At 37.6% G+C, this 16,273-nt stretch overlaps 1 protein-coding gene across 9 annotated transcripts in view; it reads right to left on the bottom strand.

Moving 5' to 3' along the window:
• KAT6B (lysine acetyltransferase 6B) overlaps positions 1-16,273 on the bottom strand; it is a 120,274-nt gene that overhangs the window by 4,299 nt on the left and 99,702 nt on the right. For 8 of the 9 annotated variants that reach the window (XM_063338625.1, XM_063338623.1, XM_063338627.1 and 5 more), the window contains 4 exons: positions 6,263-6,494; positions 3,915-4,074; positions 3,028-3,294; positions 1,492-1,801 (listed from right to left, as the gene is read on the bottom strand). In XM_063338625.1, the coding sequence (XP_063194695.1) occupies positions 1,492-1,801; positions 3,028-3,294; positions 3,915-4,074; positions 6,263-6,494 (969 nt within the window). The remainder of the gene's footprint in view (positions 1-1,491; positions 1,802-3,027; positions 3,295-3,914; positions 4,075-6,262; positions 6,495-16,273) is intronic. The other variant, XM_063338629.1, reaches the window with a different exon arrangement.

Genomic DNA, 16,273 nt, shown 5'->3' with positions numbered 1-16,273 from the left:
AACACGACAGTCTAGAAATTCCTGTTTGACCATTTTCAAGGACAAGCCATAGTAAGCATATAATCATGCTTTAGCACCAACACTGAAAAAAAGGTGGTTCATTCTAGTATCTTCTCATGGGCAGCATATCATGACACAGCTCATAATACATGACAAAAGCACAAAGATAACTGAAATTAAACACAGAGTGCGTCAGAGCACTAAATTAATCCATTGACTAGAAAATCTACCCAAACCCACTCCTCTCCTCTCTCCCCAGATACCACTTACATACACATCCGAAAAAGGGAGAATTCCCAGTATGTAACATGCTGCACTTGGGAGTGTAATGGCTTCAGCTAAACTCCTTTGCCAAGTTCTGCCTCTCCCTGTAGTGTTAGAACACTCCTACAGCCAATTAATGTGATGACATGGTCCATGGACAAATACACAGTAGCAGTCTAGTTAAAGCAGTGCAAACCTGACCACTGGGACATAGGTGGAACACTCTGAATTTGCTACTATTAGTTTAATCCAGTTCTGTTGAAAAGCAGGACAAAGTGGTTACACTCTAATGGACCTGTGCACTGGTTTGTAACATGGTTGCTCTAGTCGCACAAAAGCTGTTTAAAATAGAAATCAGTGCATGATTCCTCAACTGAGGGTCACAAAGATTAAACTTCCCATGCAATTACGAAAACACCGAAGTAGTACTTGCTGGCTTCTTAGAGAAATTACATAGACCTGGGAATGCAGTCATTCATTCTGGAATTGAAACTTATAATTTGAAAGCCAGGTGGTCAAGGGATGAGCATACGCTCATCAGTAGTTTCACCACACATCTATTAGCTTTTCTGCCAGGAAAAAAAAGTAATCTAGAAATCAAACCGGGTAAGGAGCTTTGAAAGAACACAGTTAAAACTATACCTCTCTTTTGTAGGGAAAAAAATAGGGACCCTAGTGCTGAGGACATATTGTGCCCCAGAAACAATAAACAATTATTGAATTACCAACAATGATGAATAGAAAGGTATTTGTGTAAATCAAATCATACTTTTTGCTTGTACCCTTTACCAAGCATACAAAAACAGTATTAGACAATATTCCAGTGATACCCCTGCCCTGTTGAGTACAAAATGTCATGTTGTAGGGACATAAAAGTTGTTTTTGGCAACATGACAAGGAGTGCAGTGCTTCAGACTGGAAAACATTTGTTTTCTGAACACAAAAACCAGATTATAATATTAATGGGTCAGGAGTAACAAGAAAGGTAAACACAACAGAAACAAAAAAGAAGTCTGAAGCCACCACTGAATTCTAATAAACTACGTGAAATCAATGGCTCCAGTAGCACCTGTAAGCCGAAAGCATTATTAAGATTGTAAGATTAAGACCAAAATGGCTAAATAGATCTCAGTAAAAATTTCCAGATTTATAACAAAAATAAACACTTCCTTTGAATGCCACCTGACAAGTTAATTTTTTGAAGATACAAGAATATTTTCAACTTACTTGTACAATTGTCATCACTTCTGTAACATCGAATATCTTTCTCCTCCTTGTTCTGTTCTTCCTCCTCCTCCTTCTCCTGTTTCTGCTGCCCAGGTTGATACTCAAAAGCTTTTCTAATCACAGGCTTTAAGTCATCATCTTCCCCATCCATCTCGCAGGTAGGTTCCAGCTGTGGCATGGGACGCTCTTCATCTGAGTTATCAAATGGCTCATTCAATACCTCTGTTGTTTCAGAAATTGTCTCTGTTGTAACACTGCTATTAATCCTTCTGCGTTTACGGCCCCTTTTCTTTTTCAGTATGAAAGGTCTCTGAAAAATAATTCCACAAATATAACTCTTCCTGCATTCCTGTTTGCTAGTTGACTCTGAATATAAATAAATTTTTGGAAAGTACGTTTACAGACATCTATTTACTCATTCAAAAAAATACCTTACATTGCATCAAATTGAAATGTAGACAGGATCTAAAAGTAAAATGTCTAAACAGTGTGAACAGGTATGTATTTATACATGCACACAAACCTTTCTGTAGGTGAAAATTAAGACTAGAATTTTCTTCATATTGTAGTAACTTTTACCTTCTGTCAAAAAATGTTCATAGAATATTACATAAATTGTACTTACACATTTTTCCTCTGTAGATTTATAATTCCCCAACAACCTTCACAAGTATCAAAGTCTATTCTTCCCCATTTCTGGTTTCTGCTATTTTAGAAATAATGTGTGTATATAGAAAAATACGTAACAGCAAAGCGCACCTCAAGCGCTACGCACTAAAAGAATCTTACAGTTGGCTGCTATAAAGAAAAAACTGTTCAACAGTTTATATTTCTATTATTATGCATTCCTACAAATTTATAGTTACTTTTAAGTTTGCTCATCTGAAATACAAACAAAGGGACATGCTGATTCCCTAATTCTCACCAGAGACACCTAAATACACATGCTAGGGTAAGCGCTTTAGAATTTTGGATGCTTAGTTTACTAATTTAAACCATTCAAATAGCTGATTTTTCAATGAAATTAAGAAATACGTAAGCACTGCAGTTAACCAGAATTTAACATTTAAATCTCTTGGAAATTAGAAGAATATGGGTAAAAAAAAAAATCCCTTTAACAGCATTTGCTTTTGAAAAACAGTATTCCCCTTTAAGGAGTTCCTATATTAAAATCAAGAAAGATTCAAACACCACAAGCTGGGCTCCATCTTAAAATTAAAAAAGGAAGAACCATTAAAATATTGAACCAATACCAATGCCAAACAGCAGAGGGCAATCACTAGTTTAAGAATTAACAGGAAATTCTGATTTTGTGTGTCACTAGTATTTTACAGTTCTGTGAACAATCCAAAAGATGAAAAATTGGGTGGAGGGGAAAAACGGAAGACAGGAGTTGTTCAGTGTCTAAACAATACAGAAAGAATTAAAACAGTCTAATAAATAGTTCACAACAAATCTAGATTTTTACTTCAATGATAACAATTTGATTGAAATCAGAGATGAATGACTTTAAACCAAACCACTGAAGTAACGCACCTTTCTTTTTATGGCCAGCGACTGTGGCTTTGTCAGCCGGGGAGGTGAACTCTGCTGATTCTCATCCCCACCATCCTCCTCGCTGCTTTCCTTAGATTGCTCTGTGCATTGCCCTCGCTCCCCCACCACTGCCACACTTTCTGGAGATCGCAAATATTTATTTTTACATTGTACTTTTGCAGGTGATTGCCTACTATTAGTTCTCGTGGAGAATATTTCTTGCTCTTCCTTTTCCCAGCAGCTAGCTTGTTCCATCAGACGCTCAGCCTGAAGGGTTGAGGTTAAAATAACGGGTCACTGAAATAGCATTTACTTAGCCATATCCTTTACGTTCAGCTAAAGAGTTACAATAAGTCAACCCTGATTAGCACTGCCGGCTAACCTAGCAACAACATTTCAGCTGAATCATCTAGTAGCTCCTTTACAACAGTTAGGATAACAAACCAAAGAAGATTGCATTTCATGGGATATTTAGCACTATTAATGATGCAGCGAATTGATTTAAGTCCTTTAGCACTACATTACATGCCCACTGACATGGATCACTTTGAGCAAGTTCATAACACAAAGAATCGATTGACACTGTAGCCCCTGAGCTCTGCACCAAATTTGATCTGATTACATGCTCTTCGACTACCTCAAGAGTAATAAATACAGTTCCATGACAAGTGATTCATGTTTTAAGTTTTCATATTCATACCCCCAAAATTACCATGTCTTGCTGCACAGCTTCCAAAAATCGTGCATTACAATGATATCAGCACCCTCTATCATTAAGCGGTGGTCAAAGATAAAACTGCTCTATTTAAGATAGCCTAATGTTGAATATTCCACAGTGACAAAATCCAAAGGAAGGGAAATTCAGAATAAGAAGTTTCTTCTATTACCTCCTTTTCTGCTTCTCTCTCTTCTTCAGAAACTGCAGCATTAGAAACTAACAAAGGAGTCCATCTCAAGCTTTCAGGATCTACTTCATTGATACGTGGATTTGCTTTCAGTTTCTCCATGTGACTTGAAATCAGCTTTTCCCTTCTAATAATCACAAATCTACAATCCAATAAACAATAATTTTAGAAAGTGATCACCTAAAACAGTCTTCCTACAGTTTAAATCCTCTTGGACTATAGCCTGTGAAAATAGATGAGTAAATAAATGGATACATCAAACTAAAAATATCAGCTGACACACAGATAATATGCTTACACCACTGACTGTTTACTAAAAGGAAGTGAGGAAACAACAGTTCATGAAGTGAAAGCTCAATATCAAACATCACTAGGGCAAAGAGAAGAAAGTAACGGTTTTATAGTTGACTACTCTAATCCATGCAACAGGTTTAGCGATGGCACTTCAGTCACTGCCAGAACAACTTCCAATTTTAATATGACATACAAAAGCATAAATAGAAAACACTGTGGATCGTCAAGCAGAGAGTGCTAAAAGTCGCTAACATTACCACTGAAGATGGCAGCTAAGTGGACAAGAAACTAAGTTAGAAACATAGGTTTTCTAAAGAAGCATGAAAATGTACGTTAGTCCTATGATGATGTAGAAGAAAACAACTTTCTAATTATTATGACATGAAGCAGCGTATCAAAAGCAGGTAAAGACTAACATAATAGCACACAGTATGCTAATACACTAGCACATATCCCACTAAAGTCCCCTGTTACAAAGAATTATACAATTTGAAACAAACAAATAAAAAAAGCCACGTTGGTTTTTTTTAGCAAGGATTTCAAATGCTGTAAAAATCAGGCAGGTTAAGTGACAACATTGCTTTTCATTGAGAGAATGCTTTACAAAAAAACCAAAAAGCCAAACAACCAAAACGCGACAAGAACCACCAGATCCAGGGGAACCCTTTTCACAGAATTGTGACTTTGTTACATGTAAGAAAAATTAACAAAATGCAGGAAATCATAAGAAGCCATACCCAAAGTGTCTGGCAGGAATTTCAAAGATGTGATTTCTTTTCCTGGCTCAGCCACTGACCTTCTCGGTACCTTCAGCCAGGTCAGTTCATGTCCCTGTCTAAGCTTTACCACCTGTGAAAAAAGACTAACTGACCTTGCTCATGAAGTATTCTGAATTCTATAGATGAAAAAACGTTATTATCTGTGTGACATTATTCAAGGCCTTTAATAATTTGTGATAGGGCAGAAGCTGCATATAAGTAACGAATATACATTTGATTCTCCCTTAAAATGCATTTTCCCATCAGGTTGTCCATAAATATGCACCCCAGAAAGCTACGGTTTTCATGCAATGACAGCACTCCTTACTGCTCTCACAACACCATCCTGCAAGCCAATCTCCTTTTTGAAGACTGGCATTCTTACTAGTTCAAAACTTAATAGTTTTGAGTACTAGTGCTGGTGCACATAAAAGTTACTGAGGCTGAGCAGTCCTGATCTTCATTTTATTTTTTTGGCAATCCACTGTTTGTAAGGCAGTTTTGCTTAATTATAAAAGTTTCTATGATTGGAATATCCAGAAAGAATTAAGAAGTTCTTCAGAAACACAAATACCATTGACAGTCATTTAAAGCATTTTATGAAAAAAAGAGTCCAAGCAACAGAAATAACCCACTTAAAATCCAAAATGTCAATCAAGATCATTGAGAAAGAAGATATTCACAAAACAGGAACTCACCTTCCCAGTGCACTAACTTTCAACATTGATCGTAACATAAAATAGAAACTTTAAAAAATCGTTTGCACTCCCAGTACCGTGGGCAGGAGGACTTCACGTAGAGCTGATCTGATCCCAGGGTTTGTATGAATTCAGTAGTGATTGAAAAAAGGGGGTGTGGAGGAGAGACTGCCACCCACAAACCCGAATCTTTCCCTCACTGGTATTCAGAGCAAGATATTTGCAAAGCGAGAGTCAGGAACTCTACTTACAGAAGATGATACTGAATGAAACAGAATTCTTCACTGAAAATGTTTCAAGCTGGCTGCACCCTTCTAATAACCATTGGCATGAAAGAGGATCCAAAAACCCACCATTTTTTTAGGGAGAAAAACTCTCTACGCAAGACCCCATTAACAAGACCCGGCTGCACTGAATTCCTTGGTAAGATGGTTATCATTCATTGTCAAGTCAGAATTTTACACAGACATTTTTCACATCAACTGTTTTCTAAGTAGAGACAAGTCAATGTTTTGTCTCAGTTGTTGGTTTTTTTTTTTTTTTTTTTTTTTTTTTTTTTTTTTTTACAAGATTCACTGACCTATCTTCTCTTTTATCTATCATGCTATGTTGCTGCAGGGTTGTAGCAATATCATGTGGACACATTCCAGTAGCTCGACTCATTCCTTTGATGCTGATTTGTTTTTCATGGTGGCAGTTAAGGTATTCTAATATGACACTTTTCCAGTAAGCCAAGTATGAGAGACGACCCAGATCAGACAATGGCTTTTCAGGGGATCCTGCTTGACCCTCTCTTCTAGAAAGTAAATAGCCTAGAAGGAAAAGAAACGGAAAACCTTATTGAGATAACAATACTAAAGAATTTTAACTACCCCTTAAGAAAGCTGGTATTAATAGAAAGATCAGCATGACTGATTACATTATTGGTAACTCTTGCAATTAAAAGAAATCCTACCCACAAAAGGGATTGGTTTTCATCATTATAGTGACATAGAAAAAGACTAAATCCTTGTAAGAGACTCAGATCTTATGAGAATGAAACATTAACCAAAATCCCCCTTCTAATCATAAGGCAAGGAAGAAAGAAAAAGCTACATGTTTCAGAACAGGTCTCATCACACATGGTCTCATTTAGAACTACAATTGTCTGGCCTTTTGAGAAACTTTTACACCTGAGTTACATCACTAAAGCCAAGAATTTTCAGAAGAATCTCAAGAGGAAGTGTCATGGGTAATATCCGTTAAGTCAGTTTTCTTCAAGAAGCCCCAGGTGACATCAGTTTTTGACTAAACAGTTAGTTGTTGTATTTTAGAGGTGACATATAATTCACAAGTTGAATTACTAGGAGAATTACTTAGGAGAAATAATTAAAAAATAATCTCCCTTAATTCACATTTAAGAACATTCACATCATTCCAGTTTGTAGTCTTCAAGACAGTAACCGATCAGCTATTATACAACAGAACATACATAGAATATAAAATGAAGGTGGTGTAAGTCCTTTTTAACTCTCTTCAGCTTTAACAAGCTTTTACAATTTAAAGTAGAACACACATGCTTGGAGATAACAGAAGAAGTCTGGTATTTGCCACCATTAAAACTAATTCAGGAGAAAGAAAAAAATAACAATTAATAAGATGTATCCTTTCACAGTAATTCATCCCTCCATGATACATGTTCTGCACCATGTCTTTACAAAAACTACCAAAACACGGGCCTTAAACACCAGGCTTACAAAATGCTTTTTCCACCATAAGCATGGCCATCATGCTTATGGAATTACATTACTCAAAGTCATTTGGAATCCACCAAGGTATACGCTTCTTTTGCTTTCCAATATTCTTAAGTTTTTTGTTTTTTTTTTTTTAAGTTGGAATCCCTCCTTTTATTTTTCAAAGATTGCTTTAAAACATATGTAGTACAGCCATGTCACATTTGCTAAACAAATCCTCCTGACTTCTTCATGAAGTTTCTCCTAATCAAGTTAGATATGAATTAAAAAAATACGATTAACATCCAGCTTTGAGTGAAGCAGTGCCCGTTTCCTTATTTTGCTGTATGCTCTACCATATACAAACTGTACACACACATCTATTTTTTAATATATACATAAAAATATGAAATGGCACACATACATACATGTATATTTGCTCAGCCTGAAACAATGGTCTTCCCTTTTTTAGGGGCAATACAAAAGATCACAACAGAATTTGGAAGATACATATGCACTGGTCATCATACTGTACCGTCCACTTTGCATAAAAATGTTTACACAGAAAAGCAGACATCTTAACTACATTCCAAGCGATCAGTAACAACATAGATACTGAAATAAGTAGTGTACCCTTCATATCTATTAGCATGATTTATGATAAAATGCCACAACTTCAAGAGGAATACCATCCCACATCTGCCTACTTCTACATAGCACAGACGCCTACATCAAGCCTGCCTACATCTAGAAACTGAGCAAGGAAATTTATTGTTTTACAGATGAAAAACCACTAACTTAAAACCTAAGGAAGGTGTTTTAATATTTGAAGTTGCAGCATATTTTTTTTTTTTATAACTAGATGATACATCTTAGTACTACTTGTAATTGCTGTTGACAGGAAAAGCCAAACTTCACATTCAAAACCACACTGCATTCTGACCAGTCTGAACATAAAAAATTGTTGGTTTACCTCCAACTGCACAAAAGGAGATCTATAACATATAGCCTATTCTGCATAGTTTTAGACAACGCTTCACTTGTACCAAGAAAGTATTTTGGATCAGCTTGTTTGTAACATATAAAGACAAGTTTTATACTAAGACATCACTGCCTATAGAAAACATGCAAAACTGTAGCAGTACAAGTAGTGAGAAAAGCCTCAGCACAGGAAGAGAGAGGGAGAATAACCTAGATTTTTAAAATAAACCCATAAGGAGAACTTACAGTTGCTTCAAGTAACTTTACAGTATAACCTATCAACTTATATTCAAGAACACTGGGTACTAACTGAAAGCGTTTGTAGGCCGTTTGCAAGACCTGTATTTCATTCTTGTATTTCACTATAATTTGAAATTACTTTGACAAGAACTTTCTTCCTCCACTTCCATTTTCCTCACACATAACAGAGCTGTAACCATACTTTCTTAGTAAGCATCTTATGAGGCTTAATAAGAAACCAGTATCAAGAGTTTGGAATCATTAGTTAGGCAACCACAAGTACCTTTCGAGTTTACTATTACATCGTTGCTCATTGGATCCTTCCAATTGCTAGGGACTATGAGACTAGTTCTTAGTGGTCATTTTCACATATTTTTACTCTACAATAAAGCAGTGAAACGTCATCTGCACAGCAGTAACATCTGTTGGTATTCCTCTCCTACCATTCTACTATATAACCTTGCTTATCCAAGATACTCACATTCTATAGGATCAAAAATATAAATCAGAGGTAACAGTCTCAGTTACATGTAGTGAGCACTGAATGGAAAGTTTCTCTTAACAGATTCTGTGATTTGAATTACATCTATTAAATTAAACTTACCAAAGAGACGCCAAATAATTGATCTAAGTTGCAGGTAAATAAAAAACACTGATCTTGGTAGCTCGTGTATCTATCCTGAAGCATCTGAAATGAGTACAATATGCCCCTGTTAAACAGATAGCTCCAGTGTCATTGTGTCTACCTAATCTTAATAACGGATAGCCTCAAAGTGGAAACCTGAAAGAACTTTCTTAAATTATAGCCCCTGATATGAGACTACAAACAACAACAACATTCGGAGGAAAAATACAGCTCCTCCCCACCCACCCCCCAAGAGTAAACAAGTCAGACTGTACGTTACACAAAAAACCCACAGCAAAATATAAGAACTAATCTAGAAAAACAAAGAGCTGTCTAGCATATCTTCTGGGCATGTGAGTGATAGTATCAGAAAATTAAACAGCAAAAATATCATTAACGATTTTTGTTTCTTGCCTTATCTCCAGCCTTCATAGTGAAGCAACATGCCGCATGTGATTTACAGCCTTTGATTTTTGTCATGTAAAACTCCCCAGAACCACTAAGGTTTTATTTTATTCAAGATTTAAAACAATCAGAAGAAATTCAATCTGAGAAAGGGAAAGTTAGTATAAGACACATATTTTATGCGTTCAACACAAATTTAGGAGATAAACAGACGTAAAAACGTACATTTAAAGAAATTAACTTGAGCAGGATCTTGTAATTTCAATCTACAGAATTCATAGTACGTAATGTCCCTGAAACAGCTACAGCAGAGTCCACAACACACGTGAAAACAATAACTTCAATACATCTGTGTCAGTCTCCAGAAACTTTCAGTTAGTTAACTCCTGACTTTGTTATGCTCAGTTCTGTCTCTTAAATTAAAAAGTGTGAGATCAGAGGTCCAGCTTGATAGCAGCCTCTTCTGACAGTGACCAACTGAAAAAAAAAAAATCCAAGGGACGGACTACAACAGGAAACCATCTTGTGAAACTGGCATGGAAACAGAATTAGTCTGAGTCTGTCCAAACAAATGGAACCCACCAGATGGGTATCATGCCCACACTTTTCATCATTTTCTAAGAACTTGGTAAGATTTGTTAAGTGTCACTGTCTTTTTCAAGGAGCACAGAGTCCATCTTCCTCCTACATTCAGTGCATTTATTTGTGTCTTCACTAGAACGAGCCTTTATTGTCATGTCCACTAATATGCCTGGTACAGACATGAGGTGTACTAACTTGGATCTCCCGAGCTCTCTCCTGAAAATCTAAAAAATCAGGACCGTATCAGCCCCCTTTCAGTTCTATGACATGAAAGCAGTTCTATGCGTACTTCAGTTACAAACTGCCATAAGTAGCTATTTCATTACTAAGTCATTGTTATCTCCAAATCCCCAAGACATCCTTCTTTCCCTGTCATACACGCTTCCAAACTTCACTACCTTAGCTTTCTAATATTAAGCATAAATCACTCCACAGTTTTAAATAAGGCAGGTATGATTTAGCTCGAGACAGCTGAAGTTAATTTTATTATCTATTGAAGAAATACAGCCTTGTCCCTTTGCCTTTAACATGGTAGCAAAGGCAGGCTAGCCCTCAAAGGTGGAAGAAGACAGAGATGCAGATTACATAGAGGCCAGGGGCATAGGAAGAAGCAGCAAACACAGACATTAAACAATTGAACTGGTATACAGAGAAAGGCCAAGTGAACAAACTGAAATTGACAGAAGGAAGTCAAATGAAGTTTGAAGATATTCTTTAAGGACTCTCCTGCAATCTGTGTGTTCTCTATACATGCTTTACATTCTATAGCAATGAACAAATCAATCTATCATTTAATTTCTGATGAATGGTCAAGGAAAAGAGATCTAGCTTAAAAAAGTTCAGTTTCTTGGAGTGTGTTTAAAACTGACCACAATCCTTATAAAGCCATTAGGTTTTCAAGTAAGCTAAGCAATTTGACTTGATTCAAGTAAACCACAAAAACAAAAACCCCAGTCCTGTCCTCCCTTCCCTCCAGCCTATTTGCGACCTTGATGTAGGTGTTTGAATTACACTGTTTATTTGCATGCAAGACAGCATGGCCACACTGTGGCTCAGTTACACACAGAAGTAGTTAAAACTGTGGTATGCATACTGCACAGGACTGAATGAACTTCATTAGTGGTTTCCTATTCATCTGAGAAGGAAGAGAATTTAGCTAATATGAAGGTTTTGAACAAGTATTTTTGATATAATTATATTTACTATTTCTGTTTTTAAAAAACTTTATATCCTGGAACATTCCTAGAAATGCTGTATTTTATATTAAATACAAAGGTTACTTTGTTTAGCTTAAAAATAAGCAATGGTCAGTTGGTTAACATCCACGCTTTGGAAAATAAAGATCGTAGCAGAGTAGGCTCTAAGAAGGGAAAATAGAGGGCTATATTTAGATTGTAAAGTAAGTATATTAGTCCCCTTTTTATGAAAGTATCATAACATCTCTTCCAATCTCGAACGGGCAATACAACTGCACATTTTATTGAAAATTCAACATAGCCAAAACACAATCCACCCAGAGCATCCTGAGGCAGTTTCAATGCAAGCTACTCCAGAAGATGCCATCAGCTGCATCTCTAGTACCATTTCCTCTTGTCTATTACCCACATGCCCCCTTAACACAGCACCTGACAGATCAAACTCATCGCATGCAACAGACACTGTGCTGATCTAACATAATCCCTCCACTTCTTGAAGTTCACTGCTTACGTGTAGCCATGTTCTTTGAAAACAGTGCCACAGAGAGAGAGGCACTTCACTCATGTGAGGACATCATATATGATGTTTAACTACTGTTCTGAAAATATCTTTTTTTTACCTCATTATATCACATTGCATTGTCTTCGGCAGAAACTGACAGAATCAGCAAAATCAGCAAAAATGTGCCTGAATGGCAGAGTACTGAATCTCATTCTGTACCTGGACAAGTACGTACAAATTGCAGTTCCTTTCTCCTGTGCTACTAGTAACAAATCTACTATTTGTTTTTCACTTATGCAGGTTAAAAATTAAAACACACAGAGTCTTCAAACTTGACCCTGAGGGTCAGGAGTCACAAGTCCAACATTTCAGCTATGATAGATTTTTTGTTTGCTACAAAATGCTGGAAATAGTAGTTTACACTGAAAAATTTAAAAAGACATTTATCTGCAAGTCTGTGATCTAGGAAACAGTTTTATATATCAATCACGTAACACACTGGAGACAAAACATAGTTCTGATCTTAGTTAAGAAGTCATGTTCAATATCACGTTCTAGGAAATCAATATTATTATTCTGTCTGAATAAGAAAGTTACAAATACTAGTGAAGAAAGTCTGTTATGTTCTTGTAGCTTTGTAAAAACCAGAGCCAAATATCTTAAAATTAGGATGTGTACTACCAGAGTATTCCAGAGTCCTCATGTTGGGTCACCCTAGGTGTTCCAGAGAACACAACTCTTCACTCAAATTTTGTAATTCGAACTTAGATCTTACCTTTTTTTTTTTTGATCACCTGCAGATTAGATTAGCTTTTACCTTGAAGCAAAGCTGGAGTCAAATGCAGTGTTTCTTTCAAAAACAGAACCCCACTGGTGGCAGTTTAATGCAAGAAAAGAAGCAGAGCTCTGCTCTTAACACGCAAAGCTCTCAAACAGGAGAAACTCTTACAGAGCACAAGAACAGAACAGAAAATGCAACGTAGCAGAGGTCTGTAGTTTAGAATAACTCCTAAGAGTCTTTCAGCAGTAACCCTGCCACCATTACCTACTGGACTTCGAACAACAGTAGACTCGGCAAATAGGAAATCTTTGATTCTATTCATCAGGATTTCATCAAGACAGCTTCCTCTCATGCTTTTTAGGCTATCAGCTTCCATGCTTCCTAGTAAAAGTGCTTGATCATCATCATGGTACCTTGCTTCAAAGAGGAAAATTTCTATTATGAATCTTTACTTCATTTACACAGAAGAAAAAGACTCTCCACCTTTTGAAGTATAAAGGATGAAAATTTAAGAGAAGTACCACTGCAAAAGCATTATTTTATTGCTTATGTATCAAAATACCCACAAAATAGACAACACTATATTATCACATCTGAATCATCTTCCAATCATTTTTAAACCCAGAAAGTCAGATGGTATTCTTGTAATAGGTAATGACTGAGAATCAGAGTGGGGAATAAACCATATGAAGAACCAAATTCAGATCTATTAACCTTGGCTTCCAAACTTAAGTCTCTTTTGACACTGTAATTTGCATCACAGCAAAACATAAAAGCAAACTTAAAACAGTTCCAAACTTGCTCAAGCCTTGCCTGCATAGAAAGCCCAATTTAAAAACAGATTTCAACTCACAAACAGGAATGACATAGCTTAGAACAACTGTCAGGTTGTCAGCTCTCAAGAGTCATGAAACAGCTACTGAGCTGCTACAACATACAGCATGTCATAATAAGGTAAACTGTCACCAGCTTCAGTTTCCCTACGAGACATGTCATCTGTATATACTGGTATTCAGCAGCTGAGTTGTAAATGTCTTAACTGCTTGTGAATAAAGGACAAGACAGCCAACAAAGAAAGAAGCACTGTTGCCATTCTAAGGGACATGACTGCTCTCCAGCTGTGCACTAAGGCCACCACAATCAAGTTAATTTGAACAGCTACACAGAATCACTGATCACTGTTAATGCACAACTAAACTCCATTTTGTCTTTCTGAACCTGTTCAGCTGTACTAACAATAGTAATACATCACTGATCCTATAAATAGGCTTGAAAAAAGCTGCCAGTGTTGAGTACCACATCACCAAGTCCAGCTCAAAATGCACCTATGCAACACAGTGCTTAATTGACAGTCTGCTGGCAGCACTTCTAAACTTCTTAAAGTTTACTTCCAAAGTAAGTTCTCCTACCATAAGCTAAACTACTGCTAACAGCAGATATTTCACAAGATGGCATATGTAGAAACACGTGTAGGCAGAATTTATACAGATCCAGAAGCACCTTAGCATTTTTTACATGACTTATACCAAGTCAAATGCTCTATAATCTTTGTACTATCATGATGATACAAATCCATTTATTTCACTCGTTGCCGTAGTTGTTCACCCTTCCTTGTCTGTTTTGAAGATGCATGTAACATTTGCCACCTTTCAGTTACTGAAGATGTTCCCCATTTGCCATGACTTTTCAAAGATCATGGGAAGATATCTTGCAATCATGTCAGCCAGTTCCCTTGCGTGAATCCCACCTGGTCTTATGAGTCTGTATATGTCCAATTTACTTAAATTCTCTGTAACTTGATCTTCCTCTACCATGGACAGCATCTCTCTCTGCTTCTTAAATTCTGCCACACCTGTGAACTGGCCCTATCAGTGAAAGCCAAGGCAAAGAAAGTACTGAGTATCTGAGATCCCTTCCGAGACCCCCACTGCACACGATGCCTACTCCATTCAGCAGCAGGGCTATGTTCTGCTTACTCTGCCTTTGTCTGTCCACATACTTGTAAGAGGTCTCCTGTTGCTCTCCACATCCCTCAGTTTCAACTCCAACCAAGCTTTAGCTTAATTCCATTCCTGCACCTGTAACCAATACCAGTACTTTTTGTAGATTTTGTTTTTGCTCAAGTCGGGAGCTCTCCCTGCAGCCTAGCAGGCTTACTGTCACACCTGCTATTTTCATGAACATTAAAATGAGTCATTTTTGCCGTTTGAGGAAATCGTCCCTGGAGATCAACGTGTTTTGCACTCCTTTGCCCTTCACAGCAGCTTCTTACAGGAAACCACTTACCAATTCTCTAAACAATGTAAAATTCTGGGCCTTACTCTGGTAGTCACCCTCCTCACTTCCATCAGGATCTGAAACCCTACTATCTCATGGCCACTACCACTGACTATTGCTTCCCTGATTAATTCCTCTTTATTTGCAAGTAGCACATCCAGCAAAGCATTTGCCCTAGCCAGTCCTTCCAAAACCTGTGTCAAAATTTTCTCCCAAACACCCTGAAGAAATCTGCTTGATTACTTGCATCCCGCTGTGCTGCCCTTCCAGCACAGTGTTTCAAGTAGTCCTTGAGAACACGGGCTTTCCACTAGCAGATGCCATCCAGTTGCTTGGAAGGTTCATCCTCTTCCGTTTTTGCACAGGCTGTCTGTAACAAATGCCCACCACAGTATTCATGATTGCTGCCCTATCCTCCGATTCTGAAGCATACAGACTTGACAGGCTTATCACCCATCCCATAGCAGAGCTCCATGCATCCAACTCATTCCTTTGTGTAGAGCACAACCTCTCCTCCTTGGCTTCCCTTCCTGTCCTTCCTGAAGAGACTGTTACCCATCTATCGCAGCAGTCCAGTCTTCTGAGCTACCCCATTGCATCTCTGTAATCCCACTGAGGTTACGACTCTATGACAGAGCACAGTCCTCCAATTCCTCCTTTTTGTTTTCAGGACTTGAGAAATTAGAATAATGGGTTCTCAAACGCAGTGAGAGAGGGCCCCCTTCCCCTACCCACCCTATTCATCACATTGTATCTTGCAAATCCAACTCTCCAAGAAGCCCAAGATCTAGATGGCCGCTTATTCCCCTAGAAGTTCTGTCCAAGTTAGTTTCTGATGTGCCAGTGTGGTCATTCCAACTGCTGACTGTGACATATCACCATCATGGTTGTGTCAACTCCAAACAGCTCTCTGGACCCTCAGGACACACCATTCTAGACCAACTGTTCCATTAAACTGCCGGGTTTGCACGTCTTGGTCATTGGTGCTATCCACTTGTTTGTTATTCACATCCTCATGTTATGCACTTAAGCAGTCAGCAATGAATTCCACTGATCTAGTCTATCTGCTGGTGAAGTGAGAACAAAAACATCACCACTGCCCAGAGCTGCTGGAGGATAGCAGAGGGATAAGAACTGTGTACTGATGTCATGAAAATGGGAGTCAAATACAAGCGGGCTGCTTGGATCATAAGAACAGATTTTAGTCTACTCATCTTTCCCCAATTTTAGACTGCATGCAGCCTTCACAGCAGAAGTCCATTTAGACATATACACACTACATCAGCAAAA

The sequence above is a fragment of the Chroicocephalus ridibundus genome, chromosome 6, assembly GCF_963924245.1.
Source record: "Chroicocephalus ridibundus chromosome 6, bChrRid1.1, whole genome shotgun sequence".
Classification (NCBI taxonomy): Eukaryota; Metazoa; Chordata; class Aves; order Charadriiformes; family Laridae; genus Chroicocephalus; species Chroicocephalus ridibundus.
Note: the sequence above shows the minus strand (reverse complement) of the source record. Positions and strands in the feature narration are given on the sequence as shown.